Below are 23511 nucleotides of genomic sequence, written 5' to 3' on the forward strand. Positions count from 1 at the left end.
GGCTGGGAAACACAATTCTTTAGGTAGGCATGATGCCATACTGAACAAAAGAAGGGTTCTGCTAGTACAGTAAAAAGAGAAAACATGTATTGGATACGTTACTAGCAATGTCTGCCACAGCAATTAATTTTTTAAACATTTAAGTGCTATATAGGACAAATAAATATACCTTTAAGCTGTATCTGTGCTGCAGATTCTCTGAGTACAATCTCAGAGAATTCATGGCCAGATAGTGAAAGTGAAGGTAAGAGAACATATAGGAGACAACTTCAACAGTCCAGACAAGAAATGATGAGGGTCTGAATCAAAAAGTTAATCAAAAGGGTAGAAAAGCTGTTCAGAGTTGGGGGAAAATAGTGCCTCCCTATTTCTGACGTTTCCTTCCCGGTGAAGAGAGCTCTACAGAGTGTCCATTTTGACACTAGTGGTTTCTCCACATCTTTACCTCCCTCTGCCCAATGGGCAGGTGAGTGATTTCTCTGATCAGTACCTGTGGGAAGAATAACTAGGAGCATTTCAGGTCCACCATTTTGCACTAGGGAGTGGACCCCCCCCCCCCCGTGGAGAGCAGCCTTGCCCTGGAAACTGGAGGTTTCTTTCCCTACTGGCCTTGTGTAGTGGGGAACCAGTCCATCACTGCCTTTTCTCCTCTTGGCCACAGACAGCATGAGTTCTATCCTCCTCCACTGTGTAAGTCTTACCATATCGGAGGCCTTCCTATCCAGGAGGCTAGGTGGATAAATCTTCCACATTCTGGAGTTGAGGTTTACCCAGCATATTTAGTTAACAGGTCAAAAGCCACACCATATGATCTATCTCTATCAACAATGAAGATGCTTCTTCTTCCCCCATCTGCCTCTCCTGTATATTATTTATTTCTTTTCAAAAACAGCTCTGTTGGTATAATTCACATACCATACACTTCACCCATTTAAAATCTACAATTCATTCATTTTTAGTATATTCACAGAGTTGTGCAACCAGCACCACAATCAATTTGGGAACATTTTCATCACTCCCTAAAGAAACCTCTTACCCTTTAGTTATCATTCCCCCTTCTTCCCCTTCAACCCCTTCCCCTCCCCGCACACCACCAATAGAATCATACAATATGTGTTGCTTCTGGCCTCTTTCACTTAGCATAATATTTTCAAGATTCTTTCATGTTGTAGCATGTATCAGTCCTCCATTCCTTTTTATTGCCAAATAATATTCCATTGTATAAATATACCACATTTTGTTTATCCATTCATCAATTGATGGACATTTGAGTAATATGAATGTTTTTTGCTATTATGAATAATGCTGCTATGAACACTTGTGTATATGTTTTTGCATGGACATATATTTTCAATTCTCTTGTATATATGTCTAGGAGTGGAAATTCTGCATCATATGATAACTCTATGTTTAGCCTGTTAAGAAACTGTAGACTGTTTTCCAAAGTGGCTGTACCACTTTACATTCCCATCATCAGTGTATGAGCGTTCCAAATTCTCTACATCCTCATCAACACTTGTTATTGTCTATCTTTTTTATTGTAGCCATTCTAGTGGGTGTGAAAGGGTATCTCGTTTTGGTTTTGATTTGCATTTCCCCAATGGCTAATGAATGCTCTTCTTCTGACCTGGATGACAGTTACATGTATATGTTCACTGTGATAATTCATCAAAGTATACAGTTATGATTGGTGCATTTTTCTGAACATGTTACACTTCAATAAAAAGTTTATTTTGAAAGCACATATTCCACATCAGGTAAAGACTTCTTATATTCTATTTTTAAAATGAAATCATTACCAAGCAACAAAAAAGGAGACAAGAGCGGCTGCTTTCAAGTGAGACAGACCTGGATAAGAATCCATGCTGATTGATGCTCTGTGTCTCAGGCTGGCAAAGCTGCCTAACTCCTCTGAGCCTCCGTTGCTTCATCTTTCAATAAAATTTTAAAAATAATAATACCTCACAGGATTGTGGTTAGTGCAGCTCATATAGGAGATAAAAATCATGTTTTTTCCAAGAATGTAAAAATTATTAGCTCATAAAACTACCATTGCATTCACATGGTTTGCAGTTGATACGCCTCTTGACTAGCGCAGTAAGATTTTCCCTCTGGTATAGACATGTCTTTCTGAAATCATTTTAAAAACATAAATGTTGAATGTGTCTTCTTTGGATTCAACAGATTTATGAATATTTCAATAATCGGCTATGTCATGTGAAGAAGTTAACCTTACGAATTTGGGGAAGTTAATTGGGAAGATTAATGTTTTCTAATGGTCAAAGTGTTTGAGATTTAAAGCACTGTATTAGTTCCACTGCTGAATCTACAGCTCAGGTGCAATATATTTCAGTAAGCCACCAATTAACTGGCTTAAACATTAGTTGTTTCACCTGCAAAGTCACTATAATCATATGTTGTATCAGTGGTATAAAATTTAATTATTAGTTATAAATCTCTGAGACCCTAAGATGATGGTTGCTTTGTAAATTCAGTGTTATACCACAACAGCACTAAGAGAGATTCCAAGATTCCCACCATAAACACACATTACAAAAAGTTGTTAACTTACACTTACATAAACTTTTTATTTACAAAATTATGACTTTAGATTTCAAACTTTTCTCTCTGTGCCAATCAGGATTAGATTCAGTTGTATATGAGAGAAATCCTATATAATGGTAGATTAAATGAGATGGAGGTTTTTTTTTTCTTATGTAAAACAAGTCTAGAGGCAGGCAGTCATGGGCTGTTACTGCATCTTCCTGATGTCATCAGGGATATAGGCTCTTCCATCTTTCCTTTCCATTATCTTGGCTTCTACCTTTAAGGCCACATCTTGGTTTTAGTTTGGTTACTGCAACTCCCACCATCAAGTACATGTGTTCTTAGGCAGCAAGAAGGAGAAAGAGAAAAGGACAAAAGAGGCTGGGTCTGCTCCTTTTATAGAGCTTTCCCAGAAGCTCCTCCCAATATTTCCATTTACATCTCATTGGCTACCCCAGCCATAATAAGGCTGATAAATTTAGTTGCATGGAAGGGTTCATTGCCACATCTACACTACAGGGAGGACTTGCTACTAAGGAATAAGAGGATGGATAGCAGGCTGACAAGTAGCAGTCTGTGCCACACTTTTTTCCCCCACTCTTTTCCATGTCTTTCTAGAATGTTGTAATCATCTATTTTTCATTCAAAATTAAAAGTTAAAGCAATGATGGATATCATTGCTTTATATCTGACATATCAAATATATGTCAATTTAGTTAGTTAACTTTTATGATATCATTCACTAATAAACAAATATTTATTACTCCTTCTTTGTATCAGCCACTTCCATAAGCAAAGGAATGAAATAATGAACACATTCCCGCCTTCTCAAAGCTCCCAGGATATTGATTCAGTAAAAGGACGATGATTAAGTATTATAAATAATGCCCATTTCGAATGGGTTACCCTTTAAAATATAGCATTATTATTTAGGTAATCAACTACATGTACTATTTTAGTAGAAAAATATATTTTTATTTATCAGATGAATAATTCTATAGTTTTGAGATACTTGATATATACTTGAAGACAAATTTTGGATATCAATATCATGCAACACATTCTTCTTGCAAAAAACTGTAGTTTTTGTCCAATGATAAAATTTCAGGTGAATATATTAATATGGTCCTTTCACATAAGATAATTAAAAATATAGCTAAATCCAGGTTTTCCAGAATTTTTAATCAGAAAGAACAAGGAGATATTACTAGAGGGAAAGCAGACAAAATAAACAGTAAAGAAAAACTATAAATATTTGGTTGTATTTTTCAGGTTAAAAAAATCAGCTAGAGAATATTGTCTTTTAGAAGACAGGGGACCTGTTCAACATCTTGGTACTAATTCATTTTTTGAAAGTGCCTAGATATGTTTTTAAGAAACTCTAAGAATATGATACAATAATAACAGGTTGCTATTGTGGCAGTATAAATGACAACTCTTATTTTATTGCCTTTAACACACCAGTTGACCTGTATTTTATTTCGGGCACAGGATCAAGTTGAAATTGGCTAGCTCAAATTTCAACTGGCTCCAGATTTCTTCAACTGGCTCCAAACTTTTTTATCTGAAACATTTGGAACATATGGAACATGCCATATATAGAAGAATAGACAATATTTCTTGTACCACTTGTCTAAGTTAAGGGAGATTTGCCTCCTTTAAAAAGGAAAAAAAAAGTCCACAGAACACTTATTTTGTTTAACAAAATAGAGCTAAAAATTTTTGATTCATTTAAAAACCAATTAGATCTGAGATATTATTTTTAAATGAATATTAGTCCCCCTCATCCAGGCAACGACAATCTATAGTGCTGCCACTTAAGATTAGTTTGTATTTTCTAGAGATTTATATAAGTGGAATCATACAGTATGTCTGGCTTCTTTCACACAACAAATTATTTTGATTCATCCATATTGTTACATGTATCGATAGTTCATCCTTTTTTTACTGCACAGCAGTATTCCATTACGTGAATATATAACAATTTGTTTATCCATTCACCTGTGGGTTGTTTTTTTTTTTGGCTGGGCTGCGCAGCTTGCAGGATCTCAGTTCCCCGACCAGGGGACCAGGGATTGAACCCAGGGCCACTGTAATGAAAGACTGGAATCCTAACCACTAGGCAACCAGGGAATTCCCTTCTTATTGAGTTTTGAAAGTGCTTTATATATTCTGGATACAAGTCCATACCAGATGTGTAATTTGCCAATGTTTTCTCCTAGTCTGTGGCTTGTCTTTTCATTCTCTTAAGTGTCTTTCAGAGAGCAGAAGTTCTTAATTCTGATGAAGTACAATTTGCCAATTTCTTTTCATTCATGGATCATGTCCTTCAGAGATGTATCTAAAAAATCTTTGGTCACAAACCCAAGGTCACAAAAATTTTCTTCCGTGTTTTCTCCTAAAAGTTTAATTAACAGTTTTAGATTTTATATTTAGGTCTAAGATTCATTTTAAGTTCATTTTTCCATATGGTAAAAGTATGGATTCAGTTTCATTTTTCTCAAATATGAATATACAATTGTTCCAGCACCATTTGTTTAAAAGATTAAACTGCCTTTGTATCTTAGGCAAAAATCAACTGACCATGTGTAAGTCTATTTCTGAGCTCTCTTTTCTCTTCCTTTGATCTAATTGTCTACCTTGATGTCAATATCACACTATCTTGATTACTATTACCATTTTGCATTCCTACCAGCAATTTATCAGAGTTCCAGTTGCTCCACATCCTTATTAGGACTTGGTATTGTTTTTTTTAAATTAGCTTTTGTGGTATGTGTGTAGTGGTATCTTATCATGTTTTTGATTTGCATTAAAACTGGGTTGTTCTCTTTCTTACTATTGAGTTTCCCATCTTTTTTTTTTAAACTTAATTTTCCCTAATTTCCTAAACAATACCCATCTTGGGTGCGTATCAAGGCCTCCATGTTGTTTTTCTTGCTTTTTCAAATAAGAAGCAAGCTTGCAATTACTGCAAGTAGATAGTCTGCCCCAGAATGTTAGAAGGCATTGGCTTGAATTCAGGCCAAACTTTGGAGTCCCCTTGAGTTCCTCTTTCTCTCACACCCTTTACCTGACCTGTCAGTAAATCTTATCAGTTTTACCATCGAGAATTCAATCAATTTCTCACCACCACTCCACCACCTTCTCTTGCTCTGTCTCTGTAATAGCTTTCTAACCAGTTTCCCTACTTGGGCCCTTGCTCAACTTATATCATCTTGCAACACACCTGCCAGAGTGATCCTTTACAAAAAAAGTTGTTTGACCTCCTCACTCCTCTGTTCAAAACCTGTTAGAGGCTTGTTAAAGTCAAAAACAAATTTTTTATTATAGCCTACAAGACCATGATCTGGCCATGGCTATCTCATCTCCTATCCCTCTCCTCCTCAAATCCAGCCCACAGGCTTCCTTGCACCTGCTTCAAGTCCTTTCCTTGCTGTCTTCTGCATGAAAAGCTCTCCTGCAGATTTCTCCATTGGTACTTTCTTCATTTCCTTCACTTCTCAATGACATGTGAGCCATTTTCTTTGCTCACTCTATCTAAAATGGCATGCACGCACACTCACACACACAGCACCCCTTTCCCTGTTGTTCTACTGGTGCTCATTAACATGTTACATAACTATTGAATAACAGCTAATACATCCAGAGTTCACCGTGTTTTAATTGCTTTATATATTAATCTACTTAATCCTCAGAACAACACCATGAGTTAAGTACTTGATCTAATTTTTCCAGAGGAACCTGGAACGCAGCGGTTAAGCAACTGCCCCAAATCACACATCCATCAAATGGTGCAGCAGGGATTCCACCCCAAGAAATTCGATTCTGGAGTCTGTGCTGTAAAACACTACGCCATTCAGGGCTGCGTTTCTAATTACTTTGTACTGTTTGTTTCTGTGTGCCCCCAATGGAATGTAAGCTGCACGTGGGGGAGCTTATTTTGAAAACTGCTATCGCCGGGGTGGAGAGCACTGCCTGCTTGCTAGCTAGTTCCTCAGTAAAGGCTGAAATGTGGGTTAAATTATAACTCGAAGAAAAATCGCCCCAAAATTTCAAAAGGGTAGGTGGGCTCCGTGAGGCGCAAGCGGGGCGATAATACGGAACACAGACCACACCCCATCTACCAGAGTCAGAGGCCACGAGAGACCACGCAGGAAGCTGGCCCCTTGGGCTCATCCCGCCTCCGCCTCCGCCTCCGCCCCGCCCCAGCCAGAGCACGCGCTGCGATTGGTCTCCGTGGCTTCGCCCGCCCTGGTGACCCCACCCCGCAAGACCCGCGCAGGCTGACCCGGAAGCGGTTGTGAGGCGCCGCCGCGCGGCCCAGCTCCTTTTTCCGGTCGGCGTGGTTTGCGAGCTGAGTGTCCTAAGTGCTCCGGCCTTCGCCATGAGTGTCCCGGCGTTCATCGACATCAGCGAGGAAGATCAGGTGTGCTCCCGGACGGCTGATGCCGCCAGGGTGGGGTGTAGGGGAGGCTCAGGAGTGTGAGGGGCCGAGTCGGGGCCGAGCCAGGGCCGGGCGAGCGGGACGCCCGGGAGCCGAGAGCCGCGGTTCAGTCCTCCACACCTCGGAGTGGGGAGGCCGCGAGGCAGGGGGGCGCGTTCCTGGAGGCCTGGGGTTGCCCGCCGGCGAGCACTCCCAGTGCTGGGCCCGAGGCTTGACGGCCAACTTCCTGGTCGGCGTCGGGGCCCTTCCAGCCTGGAGTCCCTTCTGTCTGTCGACACGGTACTTTTTGACTCATTGAGAAGGGTATCTGCTTCCGTCCTCCAAATGCAGCCACATCCGGAGTGGGAGGTGGCGAATCTTTAGACGGCGTAAGCAGTTCAGGGAAAAATAATTTGGTACTAAAGATCAAAATGGCTTTATTATTATGTGACCACAAGGGCACAGGTGACGCCTATTTTATATGTAGGCCGTATTTTATATTCTTACATGAGCAAGAGTGAGAGTTCTGCAATCTGAAAGCATAATGTCAATTCCACCCTCATACTTTGAGGCATACACTTGGTGAAAAATCTTAATATTTTTAAATTTTCTGTTTGGGGTTTGCTCTTTGGTTTGCATGGCTCATGCTTCTCATTTTCCCCATAACAAAAGTTAAACTTTAGTTGGTGGGAGTTAAACTAAACTTGAAATGATTTTCTCTAATTTTGCAGAACTGAAAACTATTCTGTGAAGTCGTTAAGGGTTGTCATTTTGTATTTTTCTGCTACTCCACTAACATGGAAATTTTGGTTTCGATAGAAGAGAAAATATCAATACTAGTGTAAGATAACTTTTAGAATTGCAGATGTGATTTTTTTTTTTCCCTTGGTAGAAATGCAGACCTTCAGTCCTGAAGAGCAAAGTAAGAAGGGGAAAGAAAAATGGGGGAACAAAAGGCTAGGGAACGACTTGAGCATAATTAGAAAAGAAGATGTGCAAGGAAAAAAAAGCCTATCTGAGTAGGAATGGAATCACGTTATCAGCAATTGGCTATTAGGTGACTGAAAAAAAGTGTTTGGTTTTTTTTTCTAACATAGAAGAGGGTTTGTAGATGCAGAAAGTTCTTGTCATTGATTATATTAGTTTTAAAGTGTCATTTCTAGTTAGGTTATGCTAATGTTCTTGTTTCACACTGGCCATTCCTTTTGGGTAAATAGGTGACTGCTTTGGGAGTTAAACTTTGGTCATATTCTCTGATTAGAGTTAAGTGGCATTCAGAGTCCTTGTTTCCTTTTCTTTGCTTTTACCACTCCATAACCACCTGTGGCCAGTAAGGATGACAGATGAAAACAATAAACTGTTGATTGAATAGTTTGCTTTGTGGGTACAAAACAGAAACTGAACAGATGCCTTTGGGGGGATAGGGGGGACCATACCATGTTTCCTTCATAGAGAAATACGCAGTGATATTTTTGTGCACTCTGATATGGTGAGGTTTGTTTTATGAAATCTTGTTTATAATACCAACTCATGTGAAGTTACTGTGTTATCTGAAAGGATAGCACCATCAGAGCAACAGGTTTAATACACTTAGGTAGCCAGACATATTTGTGGGTTTAGAAATGTGATGCCTACATTTTTGCTAATGGTATCCCTACATCTCCATTTCAGTTCTTCATTTTATTATCTTAAACGCTGTTTGCATTCATGTGTGGTTGCCATAAATACCAAGTCCTCAGAAGAATAAGTTGTTAAATATTATATATGTATTAGAGTAGAAAATATCTAAATACCTGGATGTAGTACTATAGTTATGTTTTTATAGGTCCAAAAGTGCTTTCTGATACAGGTATGCATTTTAAAGGAGTAATTACATCGTAGATGCAATTTGATAGAAACATTTTATTCAAGGCGACATTCAAAGGCATCACCTTTTTATCTCCCACAGCGCTTATCTTAGATAGGTCCTCAGACATTTAATTAACAAATGATTACTCTCTTGCCAGGGTGATGTCTGTAACTTTTTAAAGTACTGTGTTATGTAGACCTGAGAGCAATAAAACTTCTTTAAAAGAAATCAGATCAGTTATTCCCTTCCCCCACTGCCCCCCCCCAAAAAAAAACAAAAAAGCTTTGGGTTATATTAGAAACGTTTTTGCTGCATACTGGAAGTCCAGCAGGATATATAGGTGATATGAGAGAAATTTGACAGTGATCAGTGTGGGTCATAGTGGGTCTGTGTAGCCACTTGTTGAGGAGAACCTGTGGGGCTGTGATGGTGGATGAGCTGGGGGAAAGGCACTTTAACATAATTAAAAGTTATCATTAAGTGCTGTGTTTACATTTTATTTTTTTAAAAATACGTCAGAATGTTTTGAGATCTTGTGTTTTGTGATTCATAGTTCGTTTTATAGATACATAGCAACCCTATTTGATTCAACAGGCTGCTGAGCTTCGAGCTTATTTGAAATCTAAAGGAGCTGAAATTTCAGAAGAGAACTCAGAAGGTGGACTTCATGTAGATTTAGCTCAAATTATTGAAGCTTGTGATGTATGTCTGAAGGAAGATGATAAAGGTTTGTCTTTAATTTCTTGTAATATTATTTACTAATCATAGAGGACCTACTTTTAAAACTTTCATGTGAATTATATTTGTTTTGTTTTAGACCTTAGAACTTTTAAGCAGTGTTGTTTTTAATCTTATCTTTGCACACACTTTCAGTTTATTCTCATCTGTTATACTCATGAAATAAGCCTATTTTGATAAAACATCTTTTTTACATGTTTTTTGAGTGTTATTGCACACAGTATTTCAGAATGAACTGAAGGAAAAAATGAAACTCTTCATAAGGTTTAGATTAATATGAGATGGGATACAATTTCAGGTAATCTAAAAGCCCATTTAATTATTTGGCTGATTCCCTATTTATTGAGATAAAATGGGAAATTTTGAAAATTGGGAGTCCTAAAATCTCTAGTTAAGGTTTGAGATTAAACTTGGTGTACGATTAGCATCTTGCTAGTAAAAATTGAAACTGTATACTACATAGACATGTAAATCAGTCTTCTGTTTTACTGGTTGAAAACCAAATCTTGGGTAGTAACTTCCTCCTTCTTTCATAAAATGTGTGAGTTGCTTTCTGAATGATAACTATACAACAGAGCTGGTTTAGTTTGAATTCATGTGTAGTATGTTTTTTAGTATAATGCACACCATTGAAGGAAAAGTGTTCTTTAGAACTGCTTTACAGTAGCCAGAGAACCTTTTAAGTGTTTTATGTTTAATGGTCTTTGGTGTATTAAAACACTGGAAATACATGTTTAACAAGATACATTTAATATTATAGTATCACTGTTGTGTCATCCGTACATGTGTAGATGTTGAAAGTGTGATGAACAGTGTGGTATCCCTCCTGTTGATCCTGGAACCAGATAAGCAAGAAGCTCTGATTGAAAGCCTGTGTGAGAAACTGGTCAAATTTCGGGAAGGTGAACGCCCATCTCTGAGACTGCAGTTGTAAGTTAAGGACTGGAAGAGGCTCAGTTTTTCAAGGGGCTCTTCATGTTACTGTCATTTAATGGTTAAAAGCAAGAATTCTAGAACTTGACTGTCACCTGTGACTTTTATTGGTGGTGTGTCTTTGGACAAGTCACTTTCCTGTGCACCATTTCCCTCCGTGTAATGTGACGTTCGTATTTCAAGTTTGTTGTCAGAGCATATAACTTCAATTTAGTCACCATAGTTACTGATCTCCAGCATTGTTTTATTGTTTGTTTACCAGGCTAAGCAACCTTTTCCATGGGATGGATAAGAATACTCCTGTAAGATATACAGTATATTGCAGCCTCATTAAAGTGGCAGCATCTTGTGGGGCCATCCAGTATATTCCAACTGAGCTGGATCAAGTGAGTTTTCATGTGAAATACTTGTTCTGCTTATAAGAAGTATAGTTTTATAGCTCAAATAAGAAGCAAATATGTCTTCTAAATGTTCTCTTTTAAATTGTGAAAATATGTTCACTGTGTCACTAAATTTTCTCCTTTTTGTCAATCCCGTTGTAGGTTAGAAAATGGATTTCTGACTGGAACCTCACCACTGAGAAAAAACACACCCTTTTAAGGCTACTTTATGAGGCACTTGTGGACTGTAAGAAAAGGTATTCAGAATTAATGTACTGACTTAAAACATAATGGCAATATAAGTAGTTGAGACTTTTTTAAGGACAGGTAGGATAAGTGATTTTGCTCTACTTCGTTCTCTAAGGAGTTGCTATAAATTTCACCTACTAAATTAAAGATAACTGCAAAGTTTAAAATAGTCTTTCCCATCTTTACACTTTTTAAAAAGCAAAACTTGCATTTGTTCTAAAAATGGTACAACTGTTAATCCCAAAGCTGTGTGTAACATTAGACTAAGTTATTTAATGGTGCTTTGATGTCTTAGTACAGGGTAGTGCTATCACTTTTGTTTAATGGTGGTGAGGGTCTATCAGCCAGAGTTTCCCATAGTCAAAGTCTCTTAATATAAACAGTGCCCCTGAGATGAAACTTTGCAATAGACTGTACTAAATGGTACTTAATTGCACTTTTGCAAGGTGTTGAGTTTCTAAGGCTTGTATTCAGCCCAGCAAACTTCATGCCCAAAATATTTATTCTTCATCCAGTTTATGGATGCTTCCAAATGATATATTTGGCCCAGTTTTTAGAATTAGGGTTGAAGGATAATCCTACCATTTTGACCTGGCTTTTCCATTTCTCTTTTCACATAGTGGTTAAAAACTTTTAGGAAAAGTAATCAGTCTTTAGTTTAGTTTTATTGCCCAATTTTTATAGTTGCTTTCAGTGCTAGGGTGTTTAATATATTAGAGACGATCAATAAGATTAATGTTTCTGTTATGTTAAAGTAATGTAAAGTTTTTGCAGATCATTTACATTTAACAACACAAGAGGAAATTATATTTTTGTTGTGAAAGTTGCAGCGTTTTATTATAAAAGAAGTTAAGCGAGGAATCTTGCATTAATAGCCTATTTCATTTTGTATCAGTGGCTACTGTCTGTTACATGCTAGCACACTTGTGGCAGCATTCTAGCCAGTTGTCAGTAACTGTTAAGAGTAGGTAGTTTTATATCGGACAGTCTCAAATGGGGAAGGCATAAAAGCTATTGGAGAAAGAATCCATATTTTAATATATGCTATAAATGTGCAGGCTGTGGAATAAAACTACTGGGATTTCAAACCTTGGCCTTCCTACTTGTATATGACCCTAAATAAATCTCTGTACCTCAGTTTCCAACTTCAGAGTGGAAATAATAGTAGTACTTACCTCATAAGGTTGTTGAAAAGATTATATAAGCTAAGGTACACATGAAGTTCTTAAACTAGTGGTTTCATTATTGAGAAAGCACTCAGTAAATATTGGATATTTTATTCCTGTCATTATCCTTTTCATTTTTTCGAGCTCATCTTTAAAAAGTTAGACTTTTTTCTGGTACAGTAATTTAAAATGGTGAGTGTTACTGTTTTCCCTTTGAATGGCTAGTGCTTATCAGAGATGATGGCTACTCATTGGATGATTTCTCTGATTGCTGTTTAGTAGATCCTCAGTCTTTTCTGTGTAAAAAGGAAATAGCTAAGGTAATGGTCTAAAGAATTACAAAGCTAATTCTCAGAGAAATTGAGATAAGACATCATTACCCATCTTGTGCTCTCCTAGACATACCCTAATGTTAACATATTAGGAAGTATCTGCAGCATTTGTCACGGGTGATCACTCTTTCCTTCTTGAAACACTTCCTTCAGTTGGCTTTTGGGGCACCTGTCTAGATTCTTTGCTTCATTCACACCTCATTTGTGGCTCCCTCCCTTCTTCGAATCTGCTCAATTTTTACCTCATCAGAAAGGCCTTCTCTGACTATCTGTAAAAATAACAGTATTCCCCTACCCTCACATTGCTTTTTTTCCCCTCATCCCTATTCTATTATCAGCCCCACTACACTTATTACTAACTGACATACTATATTTTCCTGTTTATTATCTGTCAGTTCCCTCTAGAATATAAGTTTCCCAAGAGTAGGAACTTTTTGTTCATTACTAGAACAGTGTCTGACACGAGTAGGCACTTAGTATATAAGTGCTAAATGAATATTTCTGAAAAATGAACATGTTGCAAAAGCAGTGGATGTAAGAAGCAGTGACTTAAGGCAATATGAAGTGGTGGTTTATGGAACTAGAGTGTATGCCCTTCCCAGAGGCATTCAACCCAGGCTTCTCTTCTGAGCTTCAGACCCTTATGTCCAACTGTTTTCTACCTGGTTCTACTTAGATGTGGCCCATAGTTGCCTCAAACTCAATGTGACCAAAATGAATTTATCATTTTCCCTCTCTAAATTAGTTTCTGTTTTCCTAAGCAAGACATGTTGAAGTGGTCTTCTGTTTATTCTCTCTACAATAGTTTTGTGAAACAAAAATTTCAGCCTATCATTCTTTAGGTTTACATTTTCTTTAGCATACAGTACCGAATTCTTAGTTTGGCATATAAGTCCTTTCTGACATGGGCTCCTGTTTATTGCAGTAGCATGGGCTTGGTGAATGTGATAATAATCCTCTTGCCGTTTTTGTATGGTGCAGTGACAAACCACAAAAACTTTGTCTTCTTTATATGGATATTCCCTCCCTCCATTTCTCTCCCCCTCTCTCCCTCTTTCTCACATACACATGACCCTATACCCTTCCTCTTGGTATATCATACCCTAGACATAGTGAACCTGTGTCAGCTGCAAAAGCACCATGCTCTTTCCCAGTCTGGACCAGAGGCTGGTACCTGTTTTTACATGGCCTACAAGCTGAGAATGGTATTTACATTTTTAAGTGGTTGACAAAAAAAATCAAAAGGAGGAGGATATTTCTTGAAATGTGACCATTATATGAAATGCAACTTTCAGTGTCCATAAAATTTTATTGGAATGCACCCATACTTATCATTTATGTATCATCTATGGCTGCTTTTGCCTAGACTTGAGCAGTTGCGGCAGAAACCAGGTGGCCTGCAAAGCCTAAAATAATTACTGCCTGGTGCTTCATGGAAAGTTTGCCTATGCTTGGTCTAGAACTACACTCAACTCCTTTCCTCTGCCTGAAATGCTCCTCCCATATTTACACGACCCTCCACTTTTATCATGGCACTTCACACGCTTGGTTAAAAGGTTTATGAGGTTTTAGGCTCAGTGAAGGCTAGGAACTTTGTCTGTCAACCATTGTATTCCCAATGTGTTGGTAGTGATGGGCCCTGAGTCGATGAATGCTACCTACACTTAAGGAACTAGGGAAGGCTGGTTATTCAAATTTCTGTCATGCTGCTGATTTGAATTTTAAGATTTGGTTTTTGTCTAGTACACAGAAAATGGTCGTTTTTTTGTTGTTGTTTGGTTTTTTGTTGGTTTGTTTGTTTCTGCTTCTAAATCGAATTCTGAGAGTTGCCTTGCCCGCTTAGAATGCTTACATTTATGGGTGCCCCCTTCATGATTTTGTTTATATTGGTGGTTGATGAGTGCAAATTGTGTAATGTCTTCTGAGTCCTCATTATATGTCAGATATTGTGCACTTTAAATGGACCATTTTATCTGATCTTTGTGAATTCAGATTTCTTTAACTGATAAGATGTATTAGACTGAAGTATACTATGGTTGCTAAAACTGGAAAGTGTGCCTATGCTTGCAGTGTGGCACAAGATAATAATTTAATTGAATCCTGGCTTTGTGGGAAGTTTTAGAATATCATTTAACTTTTTAAAATAAATGGTATAGCTCTTACTGATTTTACCCAGGTTGAATCCAGATGTGGGGGGAAAGAAGGTCTTTTAGAAAATGAAAAAAGGGGGTGGGGAACTGTTTCTCCTACTTAGGAAACTTAAGCTTTCTTTAACTGGCTGAAGATTCATCAGTTTAAAGGAAGAAATGAAGGGTGAAGATAAACATTTACAAAGAGTTCAGATTGAGAGAATGCATTTAATTATTTTGTACTTTTCACTGCAGTTAGAATTGATCATCTACATAATTCTAAGGATGATTCAATTGGAAGGATATCATTAGTGGAGTTATTTAAATATCTGGTGTTGGTTCAACTTCAGCTGTACTATCCTAACAGTTTCTCAGACACAAAACCTTTTTCTCACCTAGGGCTTTTTTTTAAAAAAATAAGTTTATTTATTTATTTATTTTTGGCTGCATTGGGTTTTCGTTGCTGCGTGCAGACTTTTCTCTAGTTGTGGCGAGCGGTGGCTACTCTTCATTGTGGTGCACGGGCTTCTCGTTGCAGTGGCTTCTCATCGCGGAGCACGGGCTCTACGTGCACAGGCTTCAGTAGTTGTGGCACGTGGGCTCAGTAGTTGTGGCACGTGGGCTCAGTAGTTGTGGCACGTGGGCTTCGTTGCTCCGCGGCATGTGGGATCTTCCCGGACCAGGGCTCGAACCTGTGTCCCCTGCGTTGGCAGGCGGATTCTCAACCACTGTACCACCAGGGAGGTCCCTCACCTAGGGCTTTTATACCTGGTCTTCTCTCTGCCTGGAAACTCATCCAGCCCCCACCTTCTACCTCTAGTACGTTTCATGGCCAATTATTTTACATCCTTTAGATCTCAGCTTACATGTCATTTCCTCAGAGAGAGACTTTCCTTGCTCATTCTATATGAAGTAGCCTCCTCTTTCCTGTCTCTGCTCTTGTTACTCTATTACATCACCATTTATTTCCTTTATGGCACTTAACTTGTTAGTTGTTATTTTTCCTTAGTTGTCTCTCTTTCCTACTAGAAGGAAAGTTCCATGACGTTTTCCAAAGTGGAGGACTGTGTCTCTGGGTCACCATTGTATGTATCATCAACACAGTACCTGGCACTTAGTAAATATTTTTGGATGAATGGATAGCAGTAATGATACTGTGACATTCCTAAAGCTGTATTTCTTTTTAGTGATGCTGCATCAAAAGTCATGGTGGAATTGCTAGGAAGTTACACGGAGGACAATGCTTCCCAGGCTCGAGTTGATGCCCACAGGTAACGTTAAACGCAGTGTTCCAATGATGGCTGTCAGCAGGGTAGAGGTGAGCTACACCGTTCAGTCATATAGCTGAAGTCACGTTTGCATCTACCAGTGATCCAAAGCCATTTGATACCATGTGCGCCATGAGGATTCTAATGTAGATACCAAAATTCAAGATTTGGTATTGAAAGAAACCAAAGAATGCATGTGAAATAGCCACATGGTGTTTGCTGTTTGGGGTATTGCTGCAGTGGGGGTTCCCAACCTGAGTAGTAGAACCTAATCTTGGGTTGATTTTATCTTAATATTAAGGTACGTAGATGGGGAAAGGCTGGTGGCTTTCTGTAAAAATTAGCCCATTGCTAATGGGAATAACTGCTTCAAACAGTCCTAGATCTATTTAGTAGCAATAAGAATAGAGTCAGTTTTTTTAAATCTATGAAATGGAAATTATGATAACTTCTTTATAGGGTTATTCCATCGTTGATAAAATGGGCATGATAATACTGTATTGTCTCTCAGGGTGCTGTGAAGATGAAATGAAGTAATACATGTTAAAGCACTTACCTTAGTGTCTGGCATAAATAGTTAAATACTGCTGCTGTTTTATTCTTTGATTACTTTGGTGGTGCTTTCTCTCCAGCTGTGTTTTTGTCTACGAGTAACTATTTTTTGAATTTTATTTATTTAATTTTATTTTTGGCTGCATCGGGTCTTATTTGCGGCACGTGGGATCTTCGTTGCCGCATGTGGGATCTTTCGTTGTGGCGCACGGGCTTCTCTCTAGTTGTGGCACGTGGGCTCTGTAGTTTGCGGCACACGGGCTCTCTAGTTGAGGGCACAGGCTTAGTTGCCCCGTAGCATGTGGGATCTTAGTTCCCCAACCAGGGATCAAACCCGCAGCCCCTGCATTGGAAGGTGGATTCTTAACCACTGGACCACCAGGGAAGTCCCTCTGCGAGTAATTTTATTAAAATGCACATCACTGATAGATTTATTGGCCTGTTTTAAGCCCAGTTTTGTAGCTTTTTTAATGCAGTGTATATTGAACTCATAGATATTTTACTTAATTGAATATATTTTGCAGTCTGCAAAGGCAGTGAAAAGTACCTGCATTTCAAGACTCTGAGCTTGGGTTTTTGTTTTCTAATTAAGGTGTATTGTGCGAGCATTGAAAGACCCAAATGCATTTCTTTTTGACCATCTTCTTACTTTAAAACCAGTCAAGTTTTTGGAAGGCGAGCTTATTCATGATGTAAGTAGTTTATCCTTAATGTTAAAAATATTCTTTTCTCCTAAATCTAACATACTGAACCGTAACTCTACTTCTTTGTATTAATGAACATGACTCTTAGAGAAATCTAGAAAGAGAAGACCTATATTCATTTTTGTATCAGGACCAGACTGAAATTTAGGACTAGCATGTAGCTTTTCTCCAACCACCGAACACGCTCCTGTTCTTCCTCCCTTTCCTTCATCTCACTTGCCTGGCCATTATGAACTTAGAGAATACAAATTCCTTCTTGTATATAGTGTCAACTATCCCCAATTAGAAAGATAAATCTGATATTTAAAAACAGATGAATGTACTTTTCAAGTGCAATTATAAATACATTTTGGATTATTTCTATTTGTACTATGTCATTTCCACCATTTTTTTTGGGTAGATCGTTTAGAGGACACTGTATTTACTGATTCTTTCATCTAAGTGAGTTTTAATGAAATCAAATTTAGATGGTAATTTGATCAAACAGATTGAAATTTCTGCTTGAAGGAAATGCAGAGTCTTGTTGCTGGGAGTCAATGTCTTAAAAATATCTTGAGTATAAATCTTAATTCTATATTGAATATTGTATCTTTGTCTTTTTGTGTTTATCTGTATAGCTTTTAACCATTTTTGTGAGTGCTAAATTGGCATCATATGTCAAGTTTTATCAGAATAATAAAGACTTCATTGATTCACTTGGTAAGTTTTGGGGATTTTTCTTTGGAGGGGTAGAGAGAGAGATAGGAATGAAAGATCCAGCAAATATGATCATAGCCTTATGTGTAGGTTACCCTAACCAGTGGTGTAAAAGATCTTATTCCTTAGATGCTCGGTGATTTACATTTTTGGTACTTCTTTTAAAAAGCCATAGTCACATTTGTAGCAAATAGCTTTTTTCCTTCTAATATAGTCTTTTATACTTGGTTCTCCCCCTCCCCCCATTAACAAATTATAGAAGTATATATATACTGTGTTGCTAATAAGCACATCTACCTGAAGCTGTAGATGGAGTTAGAAATGGAGTTGTGATTTTGTGTGATAGGAGAAGCTTTCCTAACTACAGTTTGTTGAAGACAGCATAGTAAGTTTAAGGTTTATGATTTTATCTTGGAGTTTTCTTTCTAGACCAACAGAGTTCAGTAAATGTTGCCGAATTGAATCTTATCCTCATAGAGCAAACTGCATAGTATATATTCAGTATTTTCCTTCTGGAGCATGTTTTTATCATGCTAAGATTAAAAAGGGAAAACTTAGAAAATCTGTAGTTGAACAGGTTTAAATTGTTCTAAAACTGCCCGTTTTTTGAGAGTGAAGTCAACTGAAGCTAAGGTGCTTTGTTTTTCTACTGGGCAATAATCAGAACACATTAGAGGCTAGTTATATTTTCCATATTAAAATTGAATTTAGTTTTCCTGGTTGGTTGAAGTGTAGATAAAGAATACATTTATAATCTACTTTGATTATACTATTAGTCCTCAATTTGGTAATCATTAAGTCCTGTCACCTGTAAATTTTGTGCAGCCATTGGAATTGGGAAGATTGAATTATTCTGAACATAATAAGGCGTTTGAAATACACGAAGATAAAGTAGATGCAAGTGTGTTTGTGTTGAATGCTTTGCCAGGTGCACTAGACCCAGAAAACCACATTCTGTCCCAGTTAATTTGTTTCGTGGCATGAAGCTATGTGATGGAATGTTAATGTCAGCAACCTCTTTATTTACGCACCAAAGAAAAAGGAGTAGTAATTAACACTTTGACACTCCCCCATTGATGTGTAATTGACTGTTTCAAAGGAGCACTGGTTCATAAGCTATTGCATGCATTAAAATTACGTTTTCTATATTGCAGCATTTTAAGACAGGGGTCAGTGACAATGCAGAAACTGCTCAATGATGCACATTTTTTTATTAACTGCATTAAGGTTTTGACATATTAGTAATGAATAAATGTTTCCATAAAATTAGATTTTTTTATAACTTTAAAATTGAAATATGACACAGAACACTGTGACTTCCTCTTTGAAGGTAATGTTCTACTTTCATGAAACAAAGCACAGCTTCCTACAAGTCTAAACTCAGACTTCACTAGCTTAATAGTTTGATTTTGAGAACAAGAGTCTTAAAGGCTTTAAGTTTGGTTCTTTGTTTTACTTGAAACATCAGTTTGAAATGTTTTTAAATGCAGGTTTCTATGTGTTTACATAATTCATTCTAGAAACAATCTTCATTCCTCTTAAGTTTTTTGATTTACGGTAAGCTTGTCACTGCACAGGGCGTAGCAGTAAAACGAATCTAATTTCAAGAGTATTTTAGATTATATATTAAAAATTTTAGGAGTTTCTATCATTTTATCATATTAAAAGAGGACTAAAATATGTCCATTGAACTGGTAACGTTAAGGAATTTTCTTATATTGCCAAATATAGAGAAAAATCTTCAGTATTCTCTGTAATACAAAAAACATAATAGAATTTCTGTGCAAACCAGAAATCAGATTCCCTATTTTGCCCCTTGTTTCTCACAATCTGTGCAAATTAGCAACCATTTATTGGAAATTTGTTTGTGAAAGATGTTTTGGGGAAAACATCTTACTAAATGTTTATTTTTGGTTTTTAGATGTATTAAACATTTATTACAGCTGAAAGTCTGGTTACAAATGTCTAGGTTCCACAGGTGGCATCAGTTTATCTCAGAACACTTTATCAACACTGACAACTTGGGCCAACAGTAGCACTGTCTTGTGCCAACTGAATTGCCCTAACATGTCCACATGTAATCTGGTGTTATCCAGTTGCTACCTTCTTGCTTCGGAAAGTTAATCAGCATCTAATTTGCATTTGTTAATTAGGGTTAATGTGCACTAATTGATTTTTTGATGCTTGTAGATTTCCATTAAACCTGGTTAGCAATACTTGGGTACCTCATTCATTTGAGTTATGGTGATCATGTTTTTGTTGAATCTGTGCCAAATAGAAAGCCTGCATCATAATTACAGCTAATTAACAGACAATTATGTCCTATATTAATGGGCTTCCTTAGTCTTCTGCTAATATTCTGAATGTTATAAATTTCAAATTTATTTATGGAGTGCTTAGAACTTTTTTTAACAGTACAAACTGGAGGCTCTTAATTACTAGAGGGTACGTGATTGGTCATTTGCTGAGTCAGAAGTTGAAAGTTCAGAGAAAAGGAACATGTTAAGTATTTCTAAATTAACTTTAGAAACTTGTTTTTATAATTAAGAAATAGCATGTTCGTGTGTTATAATTCAGCTTCTATTTAGGAATAGGTAATTTGGATATTCAGGATTTGTAGGTATTTGTATTTCTAGTTATTTGTTTTATAAATGAACTTATTTTCTAGGCCTAGTACTGCCACCTTGTTACTAATAAGTAAATCACTTAATCTCTTTACTCCTCAGTTTTATTGTTTTTTTAAAGTGAAAGGATGGGGACTAGGTAATTCATTGTTCCTTTAAGGTTTAACAGTTGTTTGTGATCCGAATAATTGTAGCAGAATGTTTTATTAGAAATTATAAGGCAAAATTTGATTATTTGTACAGTTTTTCTACTTTTGCCTCAAAAAGAACAGGTATCACTGTTAATTTTATCTAGTACTAATCATTTTAAACCTATAAATGTTAAATACACTTTCGCAGTTTTGATTTTTAAGTATTAAGTCCAAAGTGGCCTAAAGGGAAATGGAATATTTTCATAACTGAATGTATATTAAAATATTTTAAAACTCCGTGTTTGCCAGTAACATGGACACAGAACAAATAGTAAGTAGATAAGGAATCTTGTGTTTAAATGGCGGGCTATTAGTACAAGTAAGTTTAATTCAATTAAATAAGAATGTTCTTACGAAATGTACTTTGTATACTTATCTCCTAAAATATATAAATAAATATTAAAAATGTAAAATGTATAAAACTTAGGGCCTAGAGATACCATTTTATAGCTTATTCTTAACTTTGAATCTATCACCTGTGGCACTGAAGCAATAAAGAAATGTAGTTACAGAAAAATAATTTTAAAGGCTCCATAATTTAATTATGGGGTTAGTTTATGGTTTGTAAATGTAAGAAGCTTTGCGAAAATTACTCTGTATAAGTACCCAAACACAGTGACTTCCACGATTTTACACAAGAGTTGTCATCATGCGGGACTGTAATTAGTATGGATACTCATCTGGCTCCACTACTGTGTTACTCAGGCCTGCTACATGAACAGAATATGGCAAAAATGAGACTACTTACTTTTATGGGAATGGCAGTGGAAAGTAAAGAAATTTCTTTTGACACAATGCAACAAGAACTTCAGATTGGAGCTGATGATGTTGAAGCATTTGTTATTGATGGTAAGGCAATTGGAACATTTTCGTTTTTTCCTAGAATTTCCCTTCCTACCCCATGAAACATAAGATTTTTAATCTTGAAACTGAGCTTAGTAGATTAGCAGATTGTATTTGTAGCAGAGTGAAAGTTCAGTGGAAATATAAATTGCTATGTGGTTTTTGGTGTGTGTCTATTCCTTGAAGTCATGTAGAACAAAGGCCTTTAGGCAGTATATCATAGTGGTGAAGAGCCTAGGTCTTCCTCTGTGAAACAGGAATGTAGGAATTAATTTGTGGTTGTGAGGGTTAAATGAATTAATGCAGGTAAAGCACTCAGCTCAGTGCCTGGCACATAGTAAATGATCTGCAAATATTAACCATTACCAGTTTTTTATGATTGGCCTAGAAATAGCACCTTCTTCCTCAATAATTACATTACAAAGTGGTTTAACTGTTAATTAGGATTTTTAAGATTAATAAAATGTATTATAATATCTTAAGAAACTAGCCCCGTTTCCCCCCCCCCCCCATGTGATTTCAGAGAACACCAGAATTCTTAATAAAAACCGTATGTGATATTTAATATAGATAGGTGCAGCAACCAGAGGACAAGTTCATGGCCTTCCTTTTGGTTGCATCACATTGCTGGGCTAGTTATTAAATTCAAAGAGCCAGTTTGTAAAATGATGTTGGAAAACTGTAAAGTTTTATTATGGCTTACTTGGTCACAGTTTCATACCTTAGGCTGTTTTCCTTGGGAATATTCCATATAACATGTCATGTAAAACACCTTTTTTTCAGCGGTAAGAACTAAAATGGTCTACTGCAAAATTGATCAAACCCAGAGAAAAGTAGTTGTCAGGTAAGACACTTAATACTTTGCAGCATTTTGTAGAAAAATTTATTCTATTTCACTTAAATGTTTAGAGAACCAAGGTGGTGTTAGCAGTTGACTGTAGTTAAATAGTTGCTATTTATCATAATTTTATTAAAGTTCAGACTAAATGTGATTAGCTTATTTAATGAAAGAGTCCTATTTTCCAGCACATTTCATTTAATGGCTCAGTACTGGCTAGAATATTAATGACTTCCGTGTCTGGTTTATGTAGTTCAGGAAAATAGATGGTTTAGGATCAGTATGGGAAATAAAGGTTTTTTAAAAAGTAAGCTTCATTACATTCTTACAATCATTCTTCAATCATTCTTACAACTCTACTTTATGTCTTCTGTGTATATTTAACCTTGCTTTTAACTAGATACAAGTGTGTAATATTGTAAAAAAAAAAAAAAATACCAGAGGATAAAAGGTTGAGTAATAACTTTGTTTTTAATTTTTCCAGTCATAGCACACATCGGACATTTGGAAAACAACAGTGGCAACAACTCTATGACACACTTAATGCCTGGAAACAAAACTTGAACAAAGTGAAAAACAGCCTTTTGAGTCTTTCAGATACCTGAATTTTTATGCTATATAATTTTGTTCTTTTTGGAAAATCTAAATCATAGTAAAACATTATAGCCTGAAATCTGACTACAGTCTGGATAGTTATTGTCTCAAATTTAAAAGAAATCACAGTCTTCAGAGCGTACAAAGTAATAAATTACAAAGGGTCACTACGTCTGTTTTGTGTAACACATAAGTTGTATTCTGTAAGGAAGCGTTTTGGTGTGTGCAGCAAGAGCTTTGATGAAAGAGTATATGGAGGAAAGACATTTAATTAAGGGAAACTGAATGCTAACATCAAACCTTGCAATCTTAGCTACCTGAAATGACGCATTTACTGAGAGAATACGTTAACAGTAATACAATTTCATCACAGAAAAAGTTGGAAAACTGACTACAGCTATAAAGTTTTAGATGTAACAGTTGTGTTCTAGTCTAAACCACATCAATATTTCAGT

General features: G+C 36.8%; 1 protein-coding gene across 1 annotated transcript; it reads left to right on the top strand.

Annotated features, from left to right (window-relative positions):
* The first annotated feature begins 6843 nt into the window (after positions 1–6843).
* EIF3M (eukaryotic translation initiation factor 3 subunit M) lies at positions 6844–23140 on the top strand. The gene is made up of 11 exons (XM_068554198.1): positions 6844–6973; positions 9414–9546; positions 10349–10487; positions 10753–10876; positions 11033–11127; positions 15934–16017; positions 17159–17258; positions 17888–17969; positions 21487–21630; positions 22408–22468; positions 22947–23140. Exons 1-11 carry the CDS (start codon positions 6932–6934, stop codon positions 23065–23067), a joined length of 1125 nt encoding a protein of 374 aa, XP_068410299.1. The 5' UTR covers positions 6844–6931; the 3' UTR covers positions 23068–23140.
* The last annotated feature ends 371 nt before the right edge of the window (positions 23141–23511 follow it).

Source organism: Eschrichtius robustus, chromosome 11, assembly GCF_028021215.1.
Source record: "Eschrichtius robustus isolate mEscRob2 chromosome 11, mEscRob2.pri, whole genome shotgun sequence".
Lineage (NCBI taxonomy): Eukaryota > Metazoa > Chordata > Mammalia > Artiodactyla > Eschrichtiidae > Eschrichtius > Eschrichtius robustus.